Source organism: Protopterus annectens, chromosome 14.part0 (genome assembly GCF_019279795.1).
Source record: "Protopterus annectens isolate FY-2018-M chromosome 14.part0, PAN1.0, whole genome shotgun sequence".
In the NCBI taxonomy this organism is placed as follows: domain Eukaryota; kingdom Metazoa; phylum Chordata; order Ceratodontiformes; family Protopteridae; genus Protopterus; species Protopterus annectens.
This window is the reverse complement of record NC_056748.1, coordinates 1,158,482,255-1,158,495,813: the sequence shown is the minus strand read 5'-3', so window position 1 is coordinate 1,158,495,813 and position 13,559 is coordinate 1,158,482,255. Positions and strand designations below refer to the sequence as shown.

Here is a 13,559-nt window from a genome sequence, read left to right as displayed (position 1 = left end):
ATCACTTGCATCTACTCATTTTGTTGTCTTTACTGTTTGTCTTGTATTTTTGTGTTGTAACTACTTACCTTGTTATTTTACTGCTTGTTTCATGTACTATTGGAGCTTTTCTCCTCAGGTCTCCACTGAAAAAGGACATCTGCCCAGTCGGACCAACCCAGTTAACAAATGTCAAATAAATAAAGTGAGCAGAGAATGGAAGAATATTCATAATGAAAGAAAGACTAGAACCGCAGTTTACAAAATGCAAAATAAACAGATATTCAAACAAAGTGAAAGAACACAATATATGTAAAAATACTCTTTTAGACTATACTGCTTAACAGATACTAGTTACTAGTACTTAAAATTTACATGGACAGATGTTCAAGCAAATTGAAAAGGCTTTAGCGTGTGTGTAATTACACTTTCTAAACTGTCTGTGCCTTCCACAGCCACCTCACCTTGCTGGATGAATAGTCTGCAGTACGGTCTGGATCTTGGAGAACAAAAATTCAGACATTTTGGATGGTATTTCTCCAATAGACATCAGAATGTTAGCTACATCCATGTAAGATGGCTTGCTTCTAAGTATGATGTCTGCAGCTGCCAAGCGGACTGTCCTATCATAACGTTTCTGGTTCTGATGAAAAATCAATTTCATTTGCTTCTGTACCTGTAGAAACAGAGAGTATAAAGTTGCATTTATACATTTATGTTTTAAAGAACAGACTTTGTAATACACTGCTACAACCTTTCATATTTGAACTTTTAAAAAATAAATGCAAATTTGGCACAGGAGATAAAAGACACAAATGTCTTCGGTCTGTATTCATAACTGTTTACAGAATGCACCTGTACAATTTACTCACAGGTAACTACAGTGATTTACCTGCAGGAGTGAGTGATGACATACCAGAGTAAGGCTACAGTCTCCTTACACAGCCAAACAATTAATATGGAGCAGCAGATCTCCAACAGGAAGCCTAGGTCTGGGGTCAGGGGAGGGCCAAGCAAGTTTACAAATACTGTGTACAAAAAAGTAACTATTGCATTATATGAGGTATACTATCTTTTATATACTAATGACTTATCTGTAAAAGTGTTGCATGTCATGTGATCTACATTCCTTCTAGAAGGCAGCAAGAATAAACGACTCATGGAGGTCAGAAGTTCATCCAATGTCTCTGCTGTTTGGTGAATACTTTGAAAAAATATCCAGTTCATATGTGGTGTCCAAGTGGAGAAAAAATATGCTGTAGTAAAAATATATTTTACATAAGTCTGTATATTAAAAAGCACAGAAGGATAGTTAGACAAATGGTCCTGATAAAAATCACTTGGAATTCTCTCAAGGCAATTTAGCAGAAAAATGGAAGCTTTAAAAGCCAGCCCTGGTGTATATAGTGATAAAACTCTGATTATGGACTATTGCACCCTTGTTTGATTAGCTGCTTTGGCATTTTCTGCAGCTGGCACAGGAAGGGTGGGTGTGCTCATCCTGGAAAGCCCAACAGGCCATTGGGCATGCCCAACCTGGGAAGCCCAACAGGCCACAGGGCATGCTCAGCCTGGGAAGCACAACAGGCCACAGGGCATGCTCAGCTTGGGAAGCACAACAGGCCACAGGGCATGCTCAGCTTGGGAAGCACAACAGGCCATTGGGAATGCTCATCCTGGGAAGCACAAGAGGCCATGGGTTGCCATTCATACTTTAACAGAGAAACAGCAAATGCAGAAGCAACCCAGGGGCAGGCCATCAACACACCATGCCACTAGTTGATTATAGCCTTCTTTTGTGACTGAAGTGAAACATGCACTTGCAAAGGGAAAGCATATTGGCCCACACAGTGTGACATGGGTCACATGCCCATCCAGCAAGAGAAAGGGAAAGGGCCATAATTACAATTCTCTTATTACTGGGGTGCCTGAGATTTCACAAATGCTTACCACTGCTGCCTGGGTGATGGTCAGTCTGGTCAGCTTTTGTTTTTGTACTAGCAAAATCAATATGGAGGAATGAACAGATCTAAGACCTATAAAGGGAGGCTTGATGGTCAACTGGCACAATGGTAATAAGCACCTAAAAACTGGAAGCTTTAGATTCCGCTATCTGAATTACTTCTCACATTGAGTGGGATAGCAAAGTGTGAAAAGATATGAGACACATTTCTGTATGCTGTTTGGAAGGAAGTTTTGAAGGTATTTAATAATTTAATTTTTCTTGAAGAGTAGAAAGATAAAATAGCAATTGCAGAGGCATCAAGGAATCATTGTGATCACAGAAAAAAAAATTGCCATTTATTCAAAATTTCACAAGGCCCTACCGAGATTATAGATGCTTATGTTACTGAATTAAAGAATCAAGGCAAATAGTGCAAACTCGGTGAGTTGTGTGATCCATTACCGCCTAGTCTGTGGTAAAAGACATACTCAAGAAAGTGCAGCAATTGAATATGCCAGTAGTACACAGTTAAAAGAATTAAGAGAGAAAACAAAGTGAACAAGAGAAAATTGAGTCAAATGAGAAACAGAGTAATACTGCAAGGCAGCAGTAACAGAGACAAGAAAGGAAGCCATCATGTGCACATTAAAGAGGGAAAATTTAAATTCAAATCTTGTTTGCTAGGTGTGGCTATAAGCATGGCAGGAATCCTTTTCCTGCTTTTAATCAATTTTTTAGACCCTGTGTTAGCAACAAGAAAAATTAAGCTCCCAAGGCAAGTCAACAGCTCACCCTTTTAATGGTTAGTGCTTTCGCTCAAAACAAATTAATATGAACTTCATCAGATAACATCTTCCTAAATCCAAAACCCTTTAGATACTCTAAGAAATCCATCTAGTGGCAAATTCGGCACAAAACCTGTACAGGTAAAAAAATATAAACATATAGCAACACTTCAGTATAATTTGCATCACAACTTGGCATTCTATAACATCTACAAAGTAAAACTGATACCGTATCATTAAAACCAGGGGCATTTGTGGCATCCAAAAATAGCTGCCAATGAAGCTCATGTGCCACCAATAAGGCAGCCTAATTACCACCTCTCTCAGATATTAAAACCTTTTCCAGGACAAAAAAAGAAAATTAACAGTAGTAAAATTGGTTTAAATGCCACTTTGAAGGATAAAATATATTCGTTTGTGAAACTACTTTCCAAATACCACTGTTTGCAGCTTGATAATGCCTTTTTTAGACAGTATTGCAGTGAAACATGTACCCAAAGGGTTACATTTTTTAAATATCCCAATGGCATTATCGAGAATTCCATGTTACATTATGAGTTGGTTCAGTTATTTGATCGTGTGGGTATGGATTTGATGGGGATTCTGGCAAATGATGAGAGGGAAATGCTTAAACTTGAGAGGTTAATTAAATCTTTACATCAAGAAATTGTGGAAGAGTTATTGTTACCCTCTATGCAGGAATCATATCAACAGCTTTTTTAAATGGACTGATCAGGAATGTGATGTTATTAAGTTAAAGGAGGAGAGAAAATTGTTATGAGATGATGAAGACCATAGAAATAAGCAGATTTGTCCCTGTCCACCTTCAAAACCTTCTTCCATTAAGGAGGTTGATTGTGGGATTGATTTTTAACATCCTGTATCTTTACAAAATTGTAAATGATGATTCAAAGTTTTTAATTATCCAATGGAAATGCTGGAAGCATAGTGTAAAAGAACTGATGGTTGGTTTCATGGTTATTCTGATGAAGTCTCTTTAGAGATACGAAAGAGCTCAATCTTGTTATTAAAACCCTTGATTTTACCATTTTGGATCCTCAGTGGTGTTTTTGGTTTATGCTAATTACGCAGCACAATTTCTACAGTTTTGATTTTGGAAATGGAAATACACTGACCTTGAATGGTGTTGTTGAAAACCAAAGTTTTTTTTTTTTTGAGAATCGAATCCCTCTTCCTCGACACTTGGGGAGGTTACAGAACAGAATAAATGGGAATGTAAACAGTTATCCAGATTGCTGTTGGAATGTCCCACCAACAATGCAGAGAGTATAATACCCCAACAACAGAAGGGGCAAAGGCACAGGACAGAGTTGGACATAATTAATGAATTTTTAATTGATTCATCTGGTACAGTTCATAATTTCGGTGGGTTTTATATTTTTATAGTCACTTGGAGGTCTCACCTCTCTATGGTGATTTATTCAGTAAAGGCTTTACTTTTGTTCCGTCAGCCAATTTCAATATGGTGAGACTTTTGCAAGAGCATAAATTATTTGTACATAAACTCAATCTAGCATTTTGTTTTAATGATACTGATGGTACTGTACTGTATGCTGATGTGTTGCGTAGGTCTAGTCTTTTTAATCCCTTACTTGTACCAACACTTCAGGTATTTGAAAAAAACATGTGAGATGGAAATTTGTTCCTTAAAATCCCATCAGCGTAAGAGTTTTTTTACTTTAACCACCAAAGAAAGAAAGAAAGAAAAATTCTTTATGATTTAAGTAATGATAGAAGTATAAGGGTTATGAAACTCGACAAGGTGATGGTATGTTGTTAATGGATGTTTTCTTATATTCACAGAAAATGTTGGACTGAAGAATGGACATTTTTTATTTCTTTGATTAGAAATAAAATTAGTATTTCCCATGCAAAGACTGATTTATGGTTGGATGATTTTTTGTTGAACATGGCAGTTGACAAGACCGTTTAAATTATTTAAAAGTGAACAATGCTGTCATTCCTAGTATTTTCAGAATACCAAAAGGACATAAATCATTGTTGGACCAACACACTGTTGCATCCAATTTTTGCTGCTGGTGTGTCTAAAACAGAACTTCTAGTGAAGTTCAAAATAATGTGCATGTTGTGGAACAGAAACATGAAAATGAGTTATACCAATAAATAGTTCAGGGAGTGCTACAAAAGTGAAAAGATGCCAAGTAAAAATTTGAAAATGCATTTGAAGCAGTGTGACAAGAATGTTAAGTCAGGATGCATATAAGAAATTAAGTGAAACACTGAATGTTAATGCAAGTGTGAAGTGTAATAGAACTGCTAAAGATACTTGTGTACAGCTAAAGTAAAAAGGCACAGAAAATAAAGATATGTAATCACTGCTTACATATTTAGAGCACCAATTAAAACGAAGGGGATAAAAGCTACTGCCATGTTAATACAACATAAGAAGTACAAGATCCAGTTTAAAATTCTAGCACTCAAAGAAGTCTATTTTTCTAGTATTTTTGGGTTGTTTGACTGGTAAAAATAAAGAAATTATAAAAATGACTTCACACTGTGAAAGCAAAGGGTGAATTTTCTGAATGTGTACAACAGCAGTCATACAGCCACGGACATTTCAGATACTATACAGATCCATGGCAATGACATCATTCATGACTATTCTGATTACTTACATGACTATGCATATTTACTTACATGGTTAGGAAATCTGCCAAGAAAATATCAAATGCAGGTAAATCTAAACTAAATGGAAACCTTAGATCTCGCTGAGAATCAATTATAGCCAAATAATAGGTAAACAGTATGGTAAAGGTAGCAAAGCAAGACAAGATTCTCAATTGTATTGATCCACACAATTTGAGTAAAGTGATTAAAAGACAACATTACACACTGCTTAAGGATGAAGACATAGTGTTAAAAATGCCAAATGTTATGTTGCTTTTGACACTAGAAGCAAACCAGGGGTTCTAGAGATAAAGCTATATTATAAAAACTCTACATTGTGAACATTCAACAATTCCTTAGCTTTCCAACCTGTATTTCATATACACCAGAGGTGCTCCAGAAAGCTATTGTACAAGTAAATGAAGGCTTGGAATGCAAAGTAAAAATAAGCGATTATCTGTTAATGTGGTGTCAGACACAAGACAATTATGACAAGTGAATGACAACGCCGCTTAACAGATTTAAACATCACAATTTCAAGTAAAATAAACACAAACTCTGAATAAGACTTACAAGTCTCAAATTATTTGAGCAATATTTTCATGTCTTAGGGTCTGAAGTCCAACAGAGAAAAAGGTCACAGCAGCTAGGAGATGAGCACTACAGTGGTTTTTACAAATTATGTTGAATCTTACACAGTTTTAACTAAGTATGCCTGAAATAACTCTGCTTCTAAGAAAGCTGTTAAAGTAAGATGTAGCCTGCATAGGGTCTATATTAGAAGCACAAATGGTCAGAATCTCGACAACCGCTTGATCGACATGCATGTGTTGAATCACCATTTCAGCGAATGGCCACATCATTGATTTGTTTCCAAGGGAAAGTGATTGAGTTGGCATTGTGTTAAATCTGCCCTTTTCCCCACTGTAGTGTGATCTCAGAGTTAGTATATTTAGTTGGAGGTGTGTGGGGGGCAAAGCCCCCCACTTTATAGTGTGTGTTATGTTGTGTTTTTCATATCTGGCCTATTGATTTCTTTCCCATGGAAAAAAATCGACGATGTGGCCATTCACTGTAATGGTCGTTTGACACATACATGTTGATTAACAGGTTGTGACATACTGATTGTTCGTGCTTCTAATATAGACCCGTCTGCATACAGCTTTGAAAAAAAACAGCCTAGAAATTCTCAATAACTGGTAATAACTGCATCAGGTTTAAATAAAAAGCATGCAAATAAGCCAGATGTGCTTCAAGCAGATGCCATTCAGAATGGTATAGGAGTCATGCTCCTCCACAAGGAAAGACTAGATGCACAAGACAAGCATACACAAATAGAAAATAAACTACTAGTAACAGTGTATAGTTGTGATACTCTGTGAATTTGCCAATGGTAAAGAGGGTCAGGACGAAAAAGACATAAACCCTTGTAAAGCACACTTAGAAAATCTTTGTGTAGGGCACATCCAAGACTGCACAGGATGTTGCATAACCTATTACAATATTCTGAAAGTCAACCATAAGATCACACAAGGGGCTACACATAACAGGTATGTTCAGCATAGTATATTACCTCAGAAGCATTAAGAATTGATAGAACAACTGATTTTTTGGGTAACATCATGGTTACCAAATTACAAAACAACTACTAAAAGAATTTCATAAATGCAATGATATTCATTAGAAACACTGTTACCGAGAAATGCTTCATTAACAGATTGCCTGTGCCAAAATAATCAGTAAGGAAAGAAATTCAGACTTGTCTTTTCTAACACAGCTGTGTCCATGGCCTGTTGTTCAAAGCTGCAAATAAATGTTTCAATTTAACTGAGAAGTCAGATGTTTGAGAAATCACATAAATCATATCTGAGAATAGTCATATACAAAAAAAAGCAAGAGATATAATGCACTACCCTGTATTGTTTACTCATACAGAACAAGTATTGTAAAGCTATGCCATATTCAATGCAAATCCTGACAACAATTCAAGTAAAAGCTGCTAACAAAAATGGAACAGATCATCCATAAGCAAGGTAGGCGAATGTATTGTTTCAAATAAACTACGCATTTTTCATGTGTAGATTATTTACTGAAAGTACCCTGAAATCATCAGAGACAGACGGAACAACAGGAAGTAGGATTAGTACATTAAAATGCATATTCCTGAGATGTGAATTACCGGACACCTACATTCTTCAGAAGACTGCAAGTTGTACAAGCTACTCCACACACTGGTTCACCTACAAAGCTCAAATTAGTAAGATACAATACATAAATAAATAGAAAAGAAAGGTAATCAGGAGATGCTGACACGTGTGTATGTGTGCGCGTGAGCATGTGTGTGTGCGTGTATTAAATACACACAAGCACAGGTCACATTTTCAATTAAACGTACAGTGGGACTGTGCCTAAAATAACATGAAATCGGTACTACATTTTCTTAAAGGACTTAATAGTTTGAGTCTTTCAACCTCTATTTGCCTACTGTGTGACTCGGAGCAAGTCACTTAACCATACATTGCTTCTGGTTTGCCCCTGAAAAGGCATACTTGTGTCTAGTGGGTTATTTCAGTTAGCAAACATATACAATAAAAAAGTTTAAGTTTAGACATCAGTACCTCCTGAAGCAGGAATGTTGCCAACCATGTGAGAAAATGTAGTGCAGCACTGTGCCATATAATCAATACACGTGTCATCTCGAATATGTGCAGCACTGTGCCGTATAATCAATACATGTGTCATCTCGAATATGTGCAGCACTGTGCCATATAATCAATACACGTGTCATCTCGAATATGGGCAGCACTGTGCCGTATAATCAATACATGTGTCATCCCGAATATGTGCAGCACTGTGCCATATAATCAATACATGTGTCATCTCGAATATGGGCAGCACTGTGCCGTATAATCCATACATGTGTCATCCCGAATATGTGCAGCACTGTGCCATATAATCAGTATGTGTCATCCCTAATATGGGCAGTACTGTGCCATATAATCAGTACATGTGTCATCCCTAATATGGGCAGTACTGTGCCGTATAATCAATACACGTGTCATCTCGAATATGTGCAGTACTGTGCCATATAATCAGTACGTGTCATCCCTAATATGGGCAGCACTGTGCCATATAATCAGTACGTGTCATCCCTAATATGGGCAGTACTGTGCCATATAATCAATACACGTGTCATCTCGAATATGTGCAGCACTGTGCCATATAATCAGTACGTGTCATCCCTAATATGGGCAGTACTGTGCCATATAATCAGTACATGTGTCATCTCGAATATGTGCAGCACTGTGCCATATAATCAGTACGTGTCATCCCTAATATGGGCAGTACTGTGCCATATAATCAATACACGTGTCATCTCGAATATGTGCAGCACTGTGCCATATAATCAGTACGTGTCATCCCTAATATGGGCAGCACTGTGCCATATAATCAGTACGTGTCATCCCTAATATGGGCAGTACTGTGCCATATAATCAATACACGTGTCATCTCGAATATGTGCAGCACTGTGCCATATAATCAGTACGTGTCATCCCTAATATGGGCAGTACTGTGCCATATAATCAGTACATGTGTCATCTCGAATATGTGCAGCACTGTGCCATATAATCAGTACGTGTCATCCCTAATATGGGCAGTACTGTGCCATATAATCAATACATGTGTCATCTCGAATATGTGCAGCACTGTGCCATATAATCAGTACGTGTCATCCCTAATATGGGCAGTACTGTGCCATATAATCAGTACATGTGTCATCTCGAATATGTGCAGCACTGTGCCATATAATCAGTACGTGTCATCCTTAATATGGGCAGTACTGTGCCATATAATCAATACATGTGTCATCCCGAATATGTGCAGCACTGTGCCATATAATCAGTACATGTCATCCCTAATATGGGCAGTACTGTGCCGTATAATCAATACCTGTGTCATCTCGAATATGTGCAGCACTGTGCCATATAATCAGTACGTGTCATCCCTAATATGGGCAGTACTGTGCCATATAATCAGTACATGTGTCATCCCTAATATATGCAGCACTGTGCCATATAATCAACACGTGTCATCCTTAATATTGGCAGCACTGTGCCATATAATCAATACATGTGTCATCCCTAATATGTGCAGCACTGTGCCGTATAATCAATACATGTGTCATCTCGAATATGTGCAGCACTGTGTCATATAATCAATACATGTGTCATCTCGAATATGGGCAGCACTGTGTCATATAATCAATACATGTGTCATCTCGAATATGGGCAGCACTGTGCCATATAATCAATACATGTGTCATCTCGAATATGTGCAGCACTGTGCCATATAATCAGTACGTGTCATCCCTAATATGGGCAGTACTGTGCCATATAATCAGTCCATGTGTGATCCCTAATATATGCAGCACTGTGCCATATAATCAACACGTGTCATCCCTAATATTGGCAGCACTGTGCCATATAATCAATACATGTGTCATCCCTAATATGTGCAGCACTGTGCCATATAATCAAGACGTGTGTCATCCCTAATATGTGCAGTACTGTACCATATAATCCATACATGTGTCATCCCTAATATGTGCAGTACTGTACCATATAATCCATACATGTGTCATCCCTAATATGTGCAGCACTGTGCCATACAATCAGTACATGTGTCATCCTTAATATGTGCAGCACTGTGCTATATAATCCATACATGTATCATCCCTAATATGTGCAGCACTGTACCATACAATCAATACATGTGTCATCCCTAATATGGGCAGCACTGTGCCATATAATCAGTACATGTGTCATCCCTAATATGGGCAGCACTGTACCATATAATCAATAGATGTGTCATCCCTAATATATGCAGCACTGTCATATAATCAGTACATTTCATCCCTAATATGTGCAGCACTGTGCCATATAATCAGTATGTCATCCATAATATGTGCAGCATTGTGCCATATAATTAGTACATGTCATCCCTAATATGTGCAGCACTGTGCCATATAATCAATACATGGCACCCCTAATATGTGAAGCACTGTGCCATATAATCAGTACATGTGTCTTCCCTAATATGGGCAGCACTGTGCCATATAATCAATACATATGTCATCCCTGATATGTGCAGCACTGTGTCATATTATCAGTACATCATCCCTAATATGTGCAGCACTGTGCCATATAATCAGTTTGCATCATCCCTAATATATGCAGCACTGTGCCATATAATCAATACGTGTCATCCCTAACATGCGCAGCACTGTGCCATATAATCAGTACATGTGTTATCCCTAATATGTGCAGCACCGTGCCATATAACCAATACATGTTTCATCCCTTATATGTGCAGCACTGTGCCATATAATCAGCACGTGTCATCCCTAATGTGTGCAGCACTGTGCCATATAATCAATACAGGTGTCATCCCTAGGATGTGCAGCACTGTGCCATATAATCAGTACATGTGTCATCCCTAATATGTGCAGCGTTGCACCATATAATAAATAGATGTGTCATCCCTAATATGTACAGCACTGTGCCATATAATCCATACATGTGCCATCCCTAATATGTGCAGCACTTGCCATATAATCAGTACGTGTCATCCCTAATATGTGCAGCACTGTGGCATATAATCCATACATGTGCTATCTCTAAAATGTGCAGCACTGTGCCATATAATCATTATATGTGTCATCCGTAATATGTGCAGCACTGTACCATATAATCAATATATGTGTCATCCCTAATATGTGCAGCACTGTGCCATATAATCAGTACATGTGTCATCCATAATATGGGCAGCACTGTGCCATATAATCAGTACATGTGTCATCCCCAATATGTGCAGCACTGTGCCATATAATCAGTACATGTGCAGCTGCAGAACTTTATTTATTTACTTATATACATTTTATTAACCATGTAAGCCCTATGGGTGATGCCCATTTTCAGATGTGATGTGGCTAAAAATACAGAGAATGCAACAAAACAAATTAGTGTAAGTATTATATTTATGAAAAGTGCACTATTTAGGAGAGAGTGATACAAAAATGTCAACAGCAACACAAATCTATACAGTTTTCTTTCAGACAACATTAATGAGATATTTTCAGCAGCAGAAATGTTGTAATGTTTAGAGATAAGGATGAATGGAAAGAGGGGCAAGATATGTATGGCAGCACGTTATAGACACACAGGTGCAAAAAAACTAATTAGATATAATGTAGTAAAATCAACAGTAAGCAGATGTTATTGCAGTTGAGAAGGTGAAGAGGGACTGGTGAGATAGAGGATGATTAAATTAGGTGATGCCACATGTTGGCAAGACAATCTAATGTTGAGTAGAGATTTACTTTCACATTTAATGGTTGCTAATGCTAATGTCCTTTAATTTGCATTATAAAGTATTCCAGATGTTGGTTATGAAATTCCAAGGTTTCTGTCTCATATTTTTGTAAATGCTTCCTTAATGTATTTTTATTACTTGCAAGAGACTTCTGTCTAAACATTTTTGAGTTTTTGAGTACAGTTTGCCATACCAAGAACCTTAAATTAGCTTGATAGGCAGTTTCAAAAGGTGACATAGTCAATTTATCCAGCACAACATTGAGATCTCAAGGAGGAACAACCTGTTGAAGAGGAAGTTTCAGGTGTAAAACTCCTTTCAGAAACAACAAACAGAGAAGAAAAAGAAAGATCCATGGGCAGACATGCCAAGATGACAGCAAGATGAACCTTTATAGAGGAATAAGAGTGGCCACAGGAAAGTAACTCTTACAAATATTTGAGCACCAGTATAGAAAATCTCTGATGGACTCTAGGTAATTGGTTAGGCTCTACACAGATCGCTTACACTTTCCAATATAGAATTTTCTAGTAGCACTTTGTTGCCTTTTTTAGCACCTACTGCACCATTCTCATAAAATAAGTGCCTCAAAGGTACTAAAACTGCATTATCCAGGCAATCGGGAGAAGTTGAGTGATACTGGGGGGAGTATCAAACTACCCTGTCTTGTGTGACTAGATCCAGTCTGTGAGCAAGCTTGTAGTAACTGCCCCTGGCCAATTCCATACGAAGACAGGACTAATGTTGCCTGGCCCAAAAGGAGGTCACCACAGTGATTTCTGGAGTATCCTTTAGAATATTCAAAATTACCCTAGATATCAATGAAAAGGGTGGAAACACATAAAGGAACATTCCCCTCAAGGGAGTAAAAATGTATCTCTTTTCCAGGCTTGGTTGCAAGGAGACCTGGAACAAAATTTGTTTAGTTTTCTTGAAAGGAGGCAAACAGATTGACTAGAGGTGTTCCCCACAGGTAGATCAGTTTCTGTAAGACCCTCCTGCTTAATTTCCATTTGTGAGGCTCTGTCCTGGTCCTGCTCAGCTTGTATGCCACTATACTTTGCTCTGAAAAAATATAAGATCCTTGAAGGGTTAAGCAATGCTGAAGAGCTGACTCCTGTGCCATCGTATCCAGTATGTATAGGGGGTACAATCATGTACCTCCCTGCTCATTTATGTACCACATGACTGTGGCATTGTTTTTAATAACTTGAAGAGGTCCTACAGACCATCATGAATGGACACTCTTCAAAGCATGGATCACAACCAACATCCTGCCCTTAAAAACCTAGTACAGCATCACTCACCCAAAAGGCCTCTTAGGTCATCAAGTAAACTACTACTAGAAGTCACCAACAGCTACAATAGTTTTGGAGACACACTATATAGTAGTTCAGTGGCTAAAAAATGGAACTCTCTCCCCACTAGCATACAAAACACATTGTCCAAAGCCTCCTTTAAAAACCTCATTAGGTAACATCTCAAGCAAAGTTGGCAGTGGCATGAATGTTCCCCAGGCTAGTGAAAGGTACACATACTAAACCTAGAGTACTTGATAATAGTTTTCACTCTTACTCACAAACACTGGCTAATGTTCAATGTATGTACTGTACCTGTGTACTATGTATGTATTCTACCTATGTTCCAAATTTCAGCTGTACACATCAAATCTATTAATTACCTTTATTTTTAAATTAATATTTTCTTGTTTGTTCTCTCCACTGTAACTGCTGATGTGCTGCATACCACTGTAAAAACATGTCTATTGTAATTTGTGTCTATACTGATGATGTCTAAATATCTAAATGTACCTGTAATTTTTCTATGTG

General features: G+C 37.7%; 1 protein-coding gene across 2 annotated transcripts in view; it reads right to left on the bottom strand.

The window, feature by feature from the left end:
• LOC122789471 (microsomal triglyceride transfer protein large subunit-like) overlaps nucleotides 1–13,559 on the bottom strand; it is a 1,260,333-nt gene that overhangs the window by 428,803 nt on the left and 817,971 nt on the right. For both annotated transcript variants that reach the window (XM_044056964.1, XM_044056965.1), the window contains exon 12: nucleotides 444–655. In XM_044056964.1, coding sequence (XP_043912899.1) covers nucleotides 444–655 — 212 coding nt within the window. The remainder of the gene's footprint in view (nucleotides 1–443; nucleotides 656–13,559) is intronic.